General features: G+C 44.6%; 1 protein-coding gene across 2 annotated transcripts in view; it reads left to right on the top strand.

Moving 5' to 3' along the window:
* The window catches only part of FRMPD2 (FERM and PDZ domain containing 2), a 121,667-nt gene that overhangs the window by 39,748 nt on the left and 67,407 nt on the right, over positions 1 to 14,512 (top strand). For both annotated transcript variants that reach the window (XM_054435554.1, XM_054435555.1), the window contains 3 exons: positions 345 to 477; positions 1,915 to 1,986; positions 6,194 to 6,368. In XM_054435554.1, the coding sequence (XP_054291529.1) occupies positions 345 to 477; positions 1,915 to 1,986; positions 6,194 to 6,368 (380 nt within the window). The remainder of the gene's footprint in view (positions 1 to 344; positions 478 to 1,914; positions 1,987 to 6,193; positions 6,369 to 14,512) is intronic.

Below are 14,512 nucleotides of genomic sequence, written 5' to 3'. Positions count from 1 at the left end.
AAAGAAGCCAGAACCTCTGCAATCCCATGACCTGCTGGGTGATTGCTCTAGACCTGGGGTCCTGGCACCACAAACAGAGAGGCAAAGCCATGGGGTGCAGAAGTCGACTGTGCCTTGTACCTCCAACCCCACCACACCCCAGTGGCTGTGCAGCCTGGCTTCTCCAGGCCTCAGCTTCCCCCACTTGAAAAGTGGATGTAACTCCCCCATAGGTGGGGGAGAAGGTGACATGCATCAGTGGGTGCACCCTGCCCAGCTGAGCCCCTGTGCGGGTAGTCTTTCATGCCATGGAAGCCCTTGCTATTGCTAAGTGTTTCACCCCTTCTCAACACCTCCCTGGCCAGCACTCTTCCAGGAGCAGATCCCCAGGACCAGCAGGAGGGCCGGAGGCTCAGCTCTGGATCTGTGCACTCGGCAGCAGACAGCTCATGGCCAACAACTCCTTCTCAAAGGGGTTTTCTGCAAAGAAGGAGCAAGGTAAGCAAAATAAGGCTGAAGGGCACTCCTCAAGGAGGCTGGAGCAGGGAGCTGTGGGTGGCAGGCACAGTGGCTGAAAATGGGCAGGGTCTTCTAGGGGACAACTTCCCTGGGCTGAGGTTTATAGGATTGGAGTGACATAAACCTGAAATTTGCAACTTAGGGCATAGGCATTCACTGAGTGGCCTCACTGGGGCAGGCTCTGTGGGGGACACTGTGTAGGATGTAGGGTTGAAGATGCTGGGTCCCACCCTACAGGAAGCCACCAGTGTGAAGGGTGGTGGCAGAGCATGCTACGTGATTCGAGAACTGACAAGGCAGAATGTGTTTGGAAGGGGCCTTCTACACAGGTGAAAGGAAGGAGCACAGATCCAGGGCCGCAGGGGGGGCTTCTTTAGGGAGCAGAGGGTTATTCTTCCAGCTGGGTAACCCTAAGAGGGTAATAGGGTTAGGGGGAATGTGCCTGTCTGTCTGTCAAAGTTAGTTAAGGTCTCTCGACTGAGCTGAGCTCCAAATAGCCTCAGGATGTCCCTCTTCCTGTTTGGCCTATGGTTCTCATACCCTGGCCCGGCCAGCACTGTCCTCCTAGGCCCTTCTCTGGCCTCCATGAACTTGGTGGAGGGCGTGAAGAGGGCTTCTGAGAGGCTTTGTCCACCTCCTTTGGCTTTTCTTCCTGATCGCTCACTAAAGATACTTCTATTGGGAACGCTTGCAGGACACAAGTCACTTCTGGGCTGGAATTTTGGCCTCTTGGGACAAGAGTCCTGCTAGGTACCCTTGGGGGCACTATAGAAGCCCCACCCAACCCTATCACTTGCTGGTTATATGACTCAGGTGAGCTTCTTAAGCTTTTTTTTTTTTAAAGGCGAGGAGCCTCAATTTCCTCACCTGTAAAATGGGTTGAGAATATGCACCCCACAGGGGGATAGCTGGGTCTAGCTAGTTATGGGTATTGCAGTCTTTTCTGGGTCAAGTGTAATACAAATACACTGAGAACAAGAGCTGCCCACTAAGCTATTGATTCAAAATCTAGAGCTAGAAAACATTTCAGCTCATCTAAATCTAGAAGTATTTCTGTTTTTTAAAATATTTTTATTGCATTTATATTTATATTATACAATACATTTTACACTTTTGATACATACAAAAGATGGAGTTCTGTGTGAATTATGAAACTTATAATTCACCCCAACACCCCTGTACCCAACTTAAGAGCCAGAATGTTGCTGATACCCTATACCCACCTGTAAGACTTCTGCTCCAAGACGTACCATTCAGCTGGGGACTCAGCCCAGGTCAGCCCCATCTTGGCCTGTTTCCTGCTGGCTCTGGGGAATGTGTGCTGGTGGGGGCTGCAGAGGTGCATCATGGAGGAAGCCCAGACCCAAAGCCTGGAATCTGTCATCTTCTCTACCATACGTGACTGTTTTCCTCCAGTTTTCCAGGCCAGAGTTCATCCTGTTGGCTGGAGAGGCCCCGATGACACTACATCTGCCGGGATCGGTTGTGGTAACTACTGGGCTAGACTGGGCAGGGATGGAGGGTGGCGAGGGAAGCGGGCAGTTGCGGGAGGCCAATTGTGTCTGAATGGGGTCTCACATGGGGACATCCCAGTGGCATTCAGTTTCCCCCAGACCTCTGCCAGAACCATCACTGACTCCCACTGCTGCTGTTTTCCCTTCAGCCTGTTAAAGGGGCCCCATGTGACTTCCAGCTGAGTCCTGCTGGCCCTCCCAGCCTCAGCTAGGGAATGCTGTGAAACATCTGCCAGGTGCCAGGCACTATTCTAGGCCCCCATCTATGCTGTGAATGAAACAAAGTCCTTTTCATGTGGAGATTACATTCTAGAAGGAGGAGGCAAAGACAGACAAAGGCACAAATATAAAAGAATGCCAGGTAGTGATTTGTGCAAGAAAAAACCAAAAAAAAAAAAAACAAAAAAAACCACAAAAAAACAATGAAGAAGGGAGGAGGATGGAGCATGGCAGGTGGTACGAGGGAGAGTATGCTCTTTTAGATAGGAAAGTGGCTCTGGGGAGGCATCTTGTGAACAAAGACTGGGTGAAGACAAGGAGTGAGCCATGTGGGCTTTTCAGAAAGAGCAAATGCTGTGTGGGCTGTCCCTTCCCTGCCCCAGAGCCTGAGCACGTCCCCTGCAGAGCCCCATGTGTGGCTGGTCTCACCCTAAGCTCCCCAGAACGTATCTGTCCATGTTCAGGCCCATAGCTCTGTTGTCCAGGGCCCAGGTGGGGCCTAGAGCTTCTCAGTCAATGTTGAGTATTTGGATGTGAGCCTTTCCCATCTCCCCAACCCCCAGGGTTGGAAGCACACACATTGTCAACTTGGCTTTCTGGGCCTCTGCTCAGGGCCTCCTGGAGGCAGGGCTTGAGTGGGGCATGGCTAGAGGCTCTCCCCTCTCAGGCTCCTGCATTGCCCGCCACTTGTCCTTCCTGCCCTGAAGAGCACCAATGAGCCCACCTCTGGCTTACTCCAGCAAAATCCCGTTGAATCCCAGCTTCCATGCATCCCCCTGTCAAGGGGATGTCTGTTGCAGTGCACTGACATCATTTCCTCTACACCTTAGTCCTAAAAGTGTTGAAGCAAACTTGTCAGTGCAAGTGGGATGCCTGCCTGACGGGGGCCTCCAATTCCTATGCAATGACCAACTGCATCAATTCATGCAGCACGCGCTGACAGGCACCCACTGTGTGCCTGGTCCACCTGCACTGGCACAAAACGTATGAAGTGGGATGATAACTTTTACACCCCAAGTATGCAAGATTGAGTTACCCAAAGCATGAAAATGCTAAACCTAAGGAAGCTGGTGTGTGAGGGGCTGGGGGTGTCAGGGTGGCTCACTCTGAGGGTCTACAACCTTCTGAGGACACTTCCTGTATGGGGCTTGCAAGTCAGAGGGCCATGGCCTCCTCAGACCAGTCCCACCTCTGCCCATCCCCTTCAAGCCACCTGCCCTCAGCTGAGGGGAAGAAGGGACAATTCACCCAGGGACCCATTCCTGACATCCCTGTGGTCACACGGCTTAGGTGACTGGAGACTCCTCTACCCACCAGGTAGATGGGCCAGACCTACTGTGATGGGGGCCAGCTTCCCCCGCTCTGCAGGGATGCTTGTGCAGTGCTTAGGTACCAAGACTCCAGGTGATGGGAATGGTGCTACTGTCCCAGTTCTGTCCGGGGTGAGCATCTTGACCTACACACCAGGTCTAGGAGCCTAGTTATAATCCTCAGAGGGGATCTTGAACCCTAGCCTCTAGGAAGATGCCAGAAGGGTATGAGGGTGACTGAGGGCTCACTCAGTAAAATACTTTTTGGACCTCAGTCCCTTACCTGGGAAAGGGGAGGCCCCATTCCCAGGGTTTCCTGTGTCACTCTGTCTGTCTGGCTTGGGCTGGAGCATTTGCCCCTGTTGCTTTAGCCCCTCCTTTCCTGTCCCCAGGGTCCTCAGTCAGTGTAGCTCCATATCTGTCCCTCCAAGTGGAGTTCTTGGTACACACACCCTTTCCTTCTGCTTCCCTGTGGGTGTCGGGAACAAAACAGGTTCCCCTTACAGCATGGCTCTCCCGTGGGAAACACTGGCAAATAGGCTCACTGAAAAGTGAAGAGGCAGCACCCTGTGTTCAAAAGCAGCCACCATAGGAACTAAAATATAAAACGTTTTCTTTTTTCTCTATATGTGCTTTCTCTGTCTCATCATGTCATGGTGTTTTTGTTTTTTATTTGCTGTTTAATGTCACATTCTCTTGGGCATAGGGACATTCACAAGCTGGACAGAGACCCTTGCAGGTACCTGGGACCTTGCCCTGTGACTTTGCCACACCAGTTGCTGGATCCATGCACCATGCCCCAGGCAGGGTGAAAAAGCCCAAACTCCCTTCCCATGATTCTGCTGTCCCAGCCCAGACAATCAGTGGTCCCCCAAGAGATTACACCCTTTGTATGGAGATGCGTTTGGTACCTGGCTTGGGAGCTGGGTGGGTGAGAGGCTTGTCCCTGCTGAATTGCCCAGGGAAAGAGCTTTGGTGCTCCTGGCCCAGGGTGGGGACAGCCACTGTCATGGTTGCTCTGACATGCCTTGGGTGCATGTGCCTGCTTGGGACCTTTCCTCCACCAGCCCCTGAGGAGGGCATCACTAGGGGGCAGTGAGAGCCATGGCTGCCCTCAGTGGAGGGCAGCAGAGGTCACTGTGTGGGGAGGACGAAGGGGCAGGGGAGGCTGGGCAAGGCATGGGGATTCAGAGAGCAGAGGAGTTGGCAGCCAGAACCCTCCAAGGAGGAGGGGAGGCAGGACTTCTGAAAGTCGAAGCTTTGTATACTCGCTCATTGTCCTGGGGACTTCACTCAGAAAACACACATTCCAAGACACAACTATTAAGAGTGTCCAGAGGGCAGCTTCAGAGCACTGGACCTAGGCAGGGGCCCATCATGGGCATACGATTCATCACTGAGGGCCTAGGCAGCCCTCTCAGGAAGCAGCTGGGATTTCTGCAAGGGAAAGAAGTGGGTCAGACCTGCCTCCCAGCCTTCCTGGCTCTCACAGAATCACCTTGGGAAGCTTTACTAGATATTGATTTCCAAGGCCTTGTGCCAGACTGACAGAACCATCTTGGGGGTGGTCCCCTCACCTCTCAGGTGACTCTGGTGTGCAGCAAGTGTGGGAACCAAGGTGGCATGGAGTATGCCTGTGTGATCACCCCTGTCCAGCAGCATGTGTGAAACCCCCTCCCACAGGGACCTCAGATCTGCTGTGGCCCCTGGAGTGCATAGGCTGCCCCTGGGTGCCAGGAGTGTCAGGGTATGACCACAGGCATGGTCTTGATGGCATTAAGGCCACATATGCTAGTGTCTGTCCATGACTGCCTTCTAAAGAGAACTTCCTGGGGGAGGTCTAGGCTGGGCTTTGGGACATGGGGATACTCAAGAAGAGCCACAGACAAGGGCTCCAGAGCCTGACCTGACAGATCCATAAGAGTTTGCCACGTGGGGAGGGAGTGGAAGAGCCCTAGGGGCAGTGGGTATTATATGTGCAAAGACACGGGCAGAATGGCCCAGGTGGCTGCCTGGTGATGAACTGTCCAGGAGGCTGAGCCAAGGCGACAGTGGTCTGGGTGGGGCTGTGGTGGGAGATGAAGAGGCAGAAGGCAGACTCTGGAGGCTCTTTGGCTCTGCTGACCCATTTCTAGAGTCTAGGTAATCCCCTTGCTCCAGCTCTGTCTCTTCATTGGATCTGCACCCGCCCAAATTCTCTCTGAAGTTTAGAATTAATTAACCTGTGCTCTGGTGGGGCCTGGGGGGACAATGTCAGATCAACAGATTGATCCAGGGCCATATGATTCATTGATGAGGGCCTTGGGTGACCCCTCTTAGGAAGCAGAGCCCAAGGGGCAGCTGGGATTTCCGCAGGGGAAAGACATCAGTCAGGCAGGCCTGCCAGCTTTCCTGGCCCCTGCTGGGCCTGGCAGAAGGCTCAGATTTGAGTCCAGTTCCTGCCTTACAAAGTGTGCAAACCCTGGGCAAGACTCTTACCATTTCTGAGCCTCAGTTTCTCATCTGCTGCATAGGAATTGTAAATATACTCATCTCTTAGAGTTGTCAATTAAATGAAACAATGTGTGTAAAGTGCTTAGTACAGTAACCAGCACACACTAAAGGCTCAATGACTTATAATTGCAGTATAATTGATACTATTGTTGTTTTCAGACCAAAAAAGGGAAATCCTATTTGGCTCTCAGGGACCTCTGTGTGGTCCTGCTGAACGGGCAGCACCTGGAGGTAAAATGTGATGTTGAATCAACAGTGGGAGCTGTCTTCAATGCCGTGACGTCCTTTGCCAACCTCGAGGAACTCACCTACTTTGGCTTGGCGTATATGAAACGTAAGCATCTCTTGGGTAGCTCACAGCTGGCCTGGTGCCTCCAGTAACCCAGTTATCTGGGTACCTGAGCTCTGTTTCTTCTGGGAAAACTGTTTGAGACTTGGGTACCTCCCTTTGTATACCTAGACATTAGACAGCATGACGAGGGCTTCAAGTACTCATGGATAAAGAATCAAGCAAGTGCAGAAGGTTGTCAGGAAATAATGAGTATAAGATGTGGGTTTCTGTGGCTTGCTGGATCTGGTTGATTGATCTCAGGGCACTGAAGTTAGACAAACAAGCAAATGTTAAAAGCATTTCCATCTAATGATGCAGGACTAATGGGGACTAGTACCCTGACCCTAGGAGCTAATTAAGATTCCATTCTAAATATCCAAGAAAAAGGGTTTCTATACCCTCTTCCCTCTCTGACGTTCTGTTAGAGACTCTTTATTTCTGCTGTCAACCTAAAATGACAGTGGAGAGAGACGGGCTCTCCAAAAAATGAGTTTATTTGGGAATTAGCAGGAGATTGCAGTCTAGGATCCACATGCCATAGTGAACTATAGATGCATCTAAGGAGGTTGGGCAAGGGCAAGCCTTTATAGACAAAAGAGAGAAGTACATGTGAGTTGTTTTGAAACAAAAAGATGATTGGTTCCAAGGGCTTATTTCAGGAGTTGACACGAGTTCATTAGTGAAAACAATGTCAGGCAAGTGTTCTTGTGTGAGTGGCGAGCTGCCCTTGTGTGGCGAGCTGTCCTTGTGTGGCTAGCTGTCCTTGTGCTGCTGGCTGTCCTTGTGTGACTCATGTAGCAAGCTGTGGTTTGGAAAAAAGTTTCTATGGTATTTTTCATTATAGGCATAGAGCATGAGTGACCCTCCCTTATGGCCTCCCAGCTCCATTTTAGTAGGGTTAAATATAAGTGACTTATTTTGGTATTGATAACGTTTACATTTCTCCCTTTTGATCTAGTTATTGCTCTGAAAGCATCACTGCTGGATCATCCTGTGGTTAGGTTTTGATTGTTCCTCGGTGCTGGGATGGACCTTTCCTGGTTGTTCTACTCTCATGTTGAAGGGAAATGACCAGCAAGTAGGAGTTGATGTAAAAACCTCTTTCAGCTTCATTTAAGCAACATGGAGGTTTGGAAGGAGTGGCTCTGAGGCTAAGTCTGTCTGGAGTTCATTGTTCTGTTTCACAGGTGTTGGTTGTCATTTCGAAGCGCTAGACCAGCGTTGGGCATTTTGGTGAACTCTCTGTGTAGCCTGCACATCAGGCAGGAGACTTGTTCCTTGAATTTTACGTCGAGTTGTCCAGCTTCAGTTTATAGGGCTTTAGGAACAGAGCAGTTCTTGTTCTTTGTTCTTCAGATACTGAAGGAAGCAAGAAGAATTCAGGGTCCAATTCAGTCTACAGGAACACACAAAAGCAATGAACAGGGCTACAGTCAGATAACAGGTGTAATACAGTTTTCACCCTCCTTCAGAAGCATAATTTCTTTTCTACAGTTACCCCCATTTTTACTAAAGATAATCACAATAAGACAAATTTGTTTACTAAGTAAGTTTAGCCTCATCAAGTTTGGTCTTGATGCATAAGTGCATCAAGAATAGCGATGGACCACGTAGGCTCCTTTGAAGCTTGTTCTGCTAGAACTTTTGATAAGAACCTCAGCCTGGACTTTTAAAAGTCTCTCAAGGCTAGGAGGCCAAATCAAGACAAACCTCAGTTTGGCTGAAGTAACTTTATGTGCATTTTCAAATATGACATCCAAGTCAAAGCCTTAGTAATATAACCAATTTTAAATATTGTATCCTGTTATAAAGAGAGCATATTTTTATTGAACTTATATAAATAACTATGTTATCATAAAAATAAGAATGCTTATGGATAGTTTTAGAATTCTGGTTGGATCAGGAAGGGAGAAAAAGCAAATATTTTAATTTTGTTCACAAGAGTGTACTTTACTATGTTGTTGTAAACTATAGATAATGTACCAGGAAAAAGTTACCTTAAATCTAGAAAACAAAACATTTAAAGAACCAGTGAAATTTCAAGTAAAAATTATAAAAACCCATTATTCTTTTTCATCCGTTCATTCAGCCTCATGTAATTAATTCTTGTTCTGCTTGATCTTGGTTAGCAGTTTTACAAACTCAGTTTCTTCTTTAGTGTCCTGGACATTTTTCCTTAGTCCAATGGTTTGATCTTGAAGTTATCAGAAACCTGTAACTTGTCAGAATTCTTTCCATCTTTTCTGTGAACCTCCTTGAAGAAAAAGCAATTTTTCGACTGTAGCTGATTGCAAATGCGTTTAGAAAAGTGTCAACACCATAACATTCCATGGATGATAAGGACTTAGAATGGCCATGGTTAAAAATATGAAGAGAGTTTATTATAACCAGCAATTTACAGATAAATTTCATTGTTTCTATGGCATATATCATTTTAACATAATAACCAAATATTATACTAAGACATATTGGAATTCTAGCAATTTTGTACAATTTTAGGAACATTTATATCAAAACTACATTTGTAAATATAACTTAAAGATTTGGCACCACTTATTATTGGATAATGTTTCCCATGAATTTTAACATATTGAATAAACCCAATTAGTTTAACACCTCTTTTACAAGGTGAGGGACATATCCTTTGTTGCTTCCAAGGGCCCAGCTGGAAAGACCCAAAGTTAATTCAAGGTCAAAAAGACTCAATTTAGAATTTGATTTTGGGAAGTTGTCAAAACTGTCAAAAGGTTTAAAACCCTTGATCAAAATAGAACCACTAGTCACTGTAAAATAATTGTCATTCATTTAACCAGAATGATAATTAAAATTCTTCAAAAGGCAAATACATAATGGTCAAAACTTAGCTCTTTTAATATTGAGAAGATCACTTTTTTAAGTAATAAAAGACCTAATAAAATACAGCACAGAGCACAAGAAACTATTTTGATAAAACACAAAATTTTTGTTTTCTAGGCCAATTACTAAAACGTTAAGGAAAAACAATATTAACAGCAGAGGCTAATACTGCAATATAACTTTATTTTATTAACAGAGAAGACAAAATAATAGTTTTGCACAAGTATGATTTTGATATTAAGGTTCAAGTTTTAGAAAAACATAAGTAAATACTTTTCTTCTAATTTTAATTATCTTGATCACACAAAAATTTCTTTCATAATATTCATCTTCCATAAACCTTTTGCAATTTTCTCAAGCCATTTATAATGTTCTTATTCAGTTTCATTGATATCACTTTTTTCTTTATTTATTCATTTTGAAGCAATCCTCAACTAGCCTCCAACTAGAGAAAATTACTTTTTTAAACAACAACAAATAAAAACACATTCTCATATCTTCCTTTTAACTTTTCTCACCCAAACATATCTTACATTTTTGTACACTTTGTATACAGAATTAAGTATAGTAATTGGAATTTTAAAACTCTTGGTAACTTTAATTTCTAGTGAAAACAAGAAAACTAGAAAGTAAGCAATCATAAACCGCCTTTTACAAATTTGTGAAAACATTATTTTATAACACCTAGAAATATATGCTCCCTCATAGCACATTTTTTCAGTGTAGAATAGAGCATTTGAATTAACAGACCCAAATATCTTTTGTTCCTCTACAATGAGGAGACAAAATTATATAAGCTTAAGCTTATGTTCAACAACTAATGTTTCAGCATAATATCTTATTTGGAAATGGTCTATTAAATGAATATTCATCATTTCATTTAACTTACTGTAACTTTAATGTTTTAAGTAACCAAAAAGATTTTGTAAACCATTTTAAGTAGATTTATAAACCATAATCATTGTTGAAAAGCTTACTTATACTCTATTTCATTTATATTTACATTTATTAATTCACTTGGTTTTAACAATTATGTTTGAACTGTTTATGAAAACTCCATTAGACATTAAACAAATGTAGTCATTATCTTAAGTTATTTTTATTGTTAGTAAATCAGGCAAGTATTAAAAAATACCACAGAAGCAAAGAACCTAAAAGTTAAAACATATGGCTTTTTTTAACTCTCTTTTTTCATTGTCAGATTTGTCGCACATCAAGCAATTTATTTTTACTGTATGTTTTATTCTTAGGTTACATTTAAAATTTTACCATCTTAAACATACATATGCTTTTGCTTGATAAATCCGGATAGAAGAAGTCGTATGTCTGTATTATGTTTAATGTTGACAAGTCTCCACACATGACTATTTTAATTGAACCAAAAAACTTAAACTAGCTTCTATATTTACCAAAAATTATACCAGATCACCTGAACTCAAAAAACATTTAGGTTAGTTCTGTTTTTCTGAGAAAATAGTTAATTTATAAAAGTGTTTGTTTTCTTCCTTCAAGCCAAATCTTCTCGCATGTAGCAATAGGACAGTTGTTCAGGATGAGGGCTCTCTAAAAATACTTTTAGATACAAAAGTCCAAATATCCAAAGGTATAGCCACTTCAATTGTGACTCAAAGCCAATAAGCCTTTTATGTCTTAACCATGGATGTGAGAGGCTTCCACAAAAAGAGTGTGAAAAATGCAGTACCCCCCTCGAGATCCAACATCTCTCCCAAAGATAAAAAACAAAGACCCTACTTGTTAACAAGGTAGTGGAGGTTGAAACAATTGAGACAAATTCCCCTGGGAGCTGGCACTCTTGGACAAGGAGACGCTTCATGTTTCAGACTCCTAGCCAGCTGGCTAGCCATCTGATGCAAACCTGACAGTCTCCACCACCCGGCTGGTGGAGACCAGAGAAGATATCCTCACTGGCTACAGAGCTCTTGAGACATAAAACAAGATGAAAGGAGAGTCTTATTGTAACTTTTATCCTTGTGGTAAATCACACAGAAGACAGAGATTAAAAAAAAAAAAAAGAGCTATTTCTGTTAGAACCTAGAACCAAATTCACAAGAGTCACAATTCAGAGAACATCCTTAACAAATGTTTTTCTCCTGCCAATTCAAATTTAGAAAAGAAGGGACAAGAAAAAATGTTTACCTTCTTCTCTTAGCCAGGCACTACCAATAGATATTTGGGAAAGCTGGCTTTGGAAAGAATCCCCACCTTTTGCGGGCTTTTGTCAGGCCTCTCAGCATCTCATCCATAGGCTGGAGTGAGTGGGGTGTCCAGCCTGTTAGGGTCCCATCCTCATTGCCAGAAACTGTAAGGATGGAAAATTTCCACTTCTCTCCTTTATCCTCACAGGCTCTAGCTGTGTCTGAGAAGTAAACTAACATAAGAAAGATCAACAGGAGAAAAGCATAATAAATGTTTTATGTGGCATGGGAGCCCCTATAAGAAGGCGAAGACTCCAACAAATTAGTTACTGGGTTGGACAAAGAACAGTTAATTGTGAAAATGGGACTAAATTATGAGGAGGCTTAAAAGATCAGAGTTATTCCAACAAGGTCTGTATGGTATTCTGTGTCTAAACTTCTTGTCCTTGAAGATAAGGATGTTGCCTTTCCTTCCAGGAGAGGGAGGATGACTATCACATTGGGAATTTCATCTTCTTTAAGAAATAACACAAAGGTCAAAGTGGCCAATTTGCACCTGCTCTTAAAAGTGCACTTAAAAGTGCCTTTTACTTAAATAGCTGATAGGCCCAAATGGCATATTTTAACTTCTTTATTCCACCCATCTAGAACTTCCCCAGAAGATTCACGTATTAAAAGATGACTTGGTAGTCATGGAGAGAAGAATTGGATTAGTAGCTGAGCAGTTTGGAAAAAAGAGGAGTTCAGCTAGAGGAAGACAAAGAGGAGGAGAAATTGTAGATAGGGGAGGGAAGGTTCTGGAGACAAATGAGTCTAAGCTAGCTTTGAGATATTTACATTAAGGCATTTTTGAGTCCTGAATGTGTTTTGAAACCTCAAGATGCCAATTGAAATATGTGCCCCATTCAAACTGACCTTATAGCTGCAGTCTTCTAATTTTAATTCTAAGGAAAAAACAAGCTTGGGCAGTTCAAATGATCTCCATCTGGCCATTGGAGCTCTAAATTCTCTTTGGTATAATTTGTCCATAAGCTTAAAAATTCATGGGGTGAATTATGTTTGGAAAGTCTATGTGATGCCGATTTAAATTCTGTGCACAAACAACCAACACCAAAAGAGTACTCATCAGAAAGGATGCCAAATCCCCTAAAAAAGTGAAACCAAAAGAATACTCAGAAGAAGGACCATGTCCTTCAGACCTATAAAACCAGATCTCGAATCAAGTCAAAGCAAGCCAGAACTAGGGTGCTCAAATCCAAGACAGAACTTAGCACCAGAAGAAAGATGATTCCTGGAAGCAGAGAGCACAATGGGCTCCAGTGGGCACTGCACGTGTTCTGCGGTCACTGATATGGGAAAAGGCTTGTCCTTTTTGGATCCCACATCTCTAACACCAGGTTTTGCCAACCTAAAATAACAACAAAGAGAGACAGGCTTTCCAAAGAAAGAGTTTATTCAGGAATTAGCAGGAGATTGCAATCCGGGATATGCATGTTCTAGAGGACTACAGGTGCATCCCAGGAGGCTGGGGGAAGGGGAAGCTTTTAAAGACAAAAGAGAGAAGTACATGTGAGTTGTTTTGAAACAAAAAGATGATTTTTTCCAGGGGCTTATTGCAGGAGTTGACATCAGTTCATCAGTGGAGACAGAGTGTCAGGCAAGTGTTCTTGTGTGAGTGGCTAGCTGTCCTTGTGCGGCTGGCTGTCCTTGTGCTGCTGGCTATCCTTGTGTGACTCATGCAGCAAGCTGCAGTATGGAAAACATTTCCTGTGGTATTTTTTGGTATAGGCATATGCATGGGTGCCCCTCCCTTGTGGCCTTTTGGTTGCACTTTGTTAGGGTTAGACATAAGTGACCTCATTTTGGTATTGATAACTTTCACACCATTACTGTAAATATCATGTTGCCACAGCTGGATTTCTTTAACCACTGTGTGGAGACTGAGCTGGGATCACACTGGCCTTCTGGCGAAATCCTCTCTCTCCCAGCCCATCTGGCTTAGGTGTCATATCTCAGTGTTCCTCTATTTTCCCATTTCTAATAGGAGAAGCTCATGAACTTATATAATTATTCTTTGTACCAAGCAGGTCTGGTGAGAGCATGTTCTTATCCTCATAGTTCTCATCAGACCTTCTAAAGATCTCTCTCGCAAATAAGAACAACTGTTATATACTTTGATGTGATCAATTGATATTTGTTTGACCTTTCGTAAAGGGTGAATACAGGTGTCTTTAGGAATTATGTTGTTATTGATCTATAAAATGCAATCTAATCCAGTGTGCTTGCATTGTGAGTGCACCTGCACTCACAAATCCACTTATCTCCTACCCAACCAGGTAGCCATCCTGAGCCCCTCCCACGTGGACAATTCTACACCTGCCTAGCTAGGGTCATCTTGGGGAAATCACTCAAAGGTGACTACCTCTTGGGTTTGGATATAGACCAACTTGGGAGGGTTTACCAACCAACCTTTGGTGGGGAACTGCCTATCTCTCAGGGAGAACTCATCCTAAGGGAAGGGTAAGTCCAGTGTGGGGCATCAGATTCAGCAGCAAGGGCAGAGGCAGGTGGCAGAGGGGATGGAAGTCTGAGTGCGGTGTGGTGACTGCTGTTTAAACCCTGGACACCCCCTCCCCACCCCAGCATGCATATGCATTGGGAGAAAAGTCACCAGTTTAAAAGTTCTGCCTTCCAAAACTGGGAGGGACTCCTGTGCCCAGGTAAGCTGCTAGAGAATGCCTTGGGCTGAAAGGGTGGAGCACTGAGAAGGAGGAGCCACTTTGAGTGTGTGGTAGAACAGGGCAGGGGCAGACCTGCAGCAGTCCCCAGGAGTGGCCGAGGGCACTGGAGGGGTTGAGCTTTGCTGTGAAGAGAGCAGAGGGGTGGGGGAGGGGCCTTCAGTGGCTGAGGCTGATTCAGCCTCCCTCTCAGAGGTACTGGAGGACACACTTGCCAGGATTTGAAGTCTTGAGCTTGGGTTGGTGGAATTTTCAATCTGGAACCACTTGGGTCAAAGGGCAAATTGACTCCACTTACACCATGTCTTAGGCAGCTCAGGCTGCTCTAACAAAATACTACAGAGGGGGTGGCTCAAAAATAGACACTTCTTTCTCACAGCTCTGGAGGTTGGAAAGT

The sequence above is a fragment of the Pongo pygmaeus genome, chromosome 8, assembly GCF_028885625.2.
Source record: "Pongo pygmaeus isolate AG05252 chromosome 8, NHGRI_mPonPyg2-v2.0_pri, whole genome shotgun sequence".
Lineage (NCBI taxonomy): Eukaryota > Metazoa > Chordata > Mammalia > Primates > Hominidae > Pongo > Pongo pygmaeus.
This window is presented reverse-complemented; position numbering and strand designations above follow the sequence as displayed.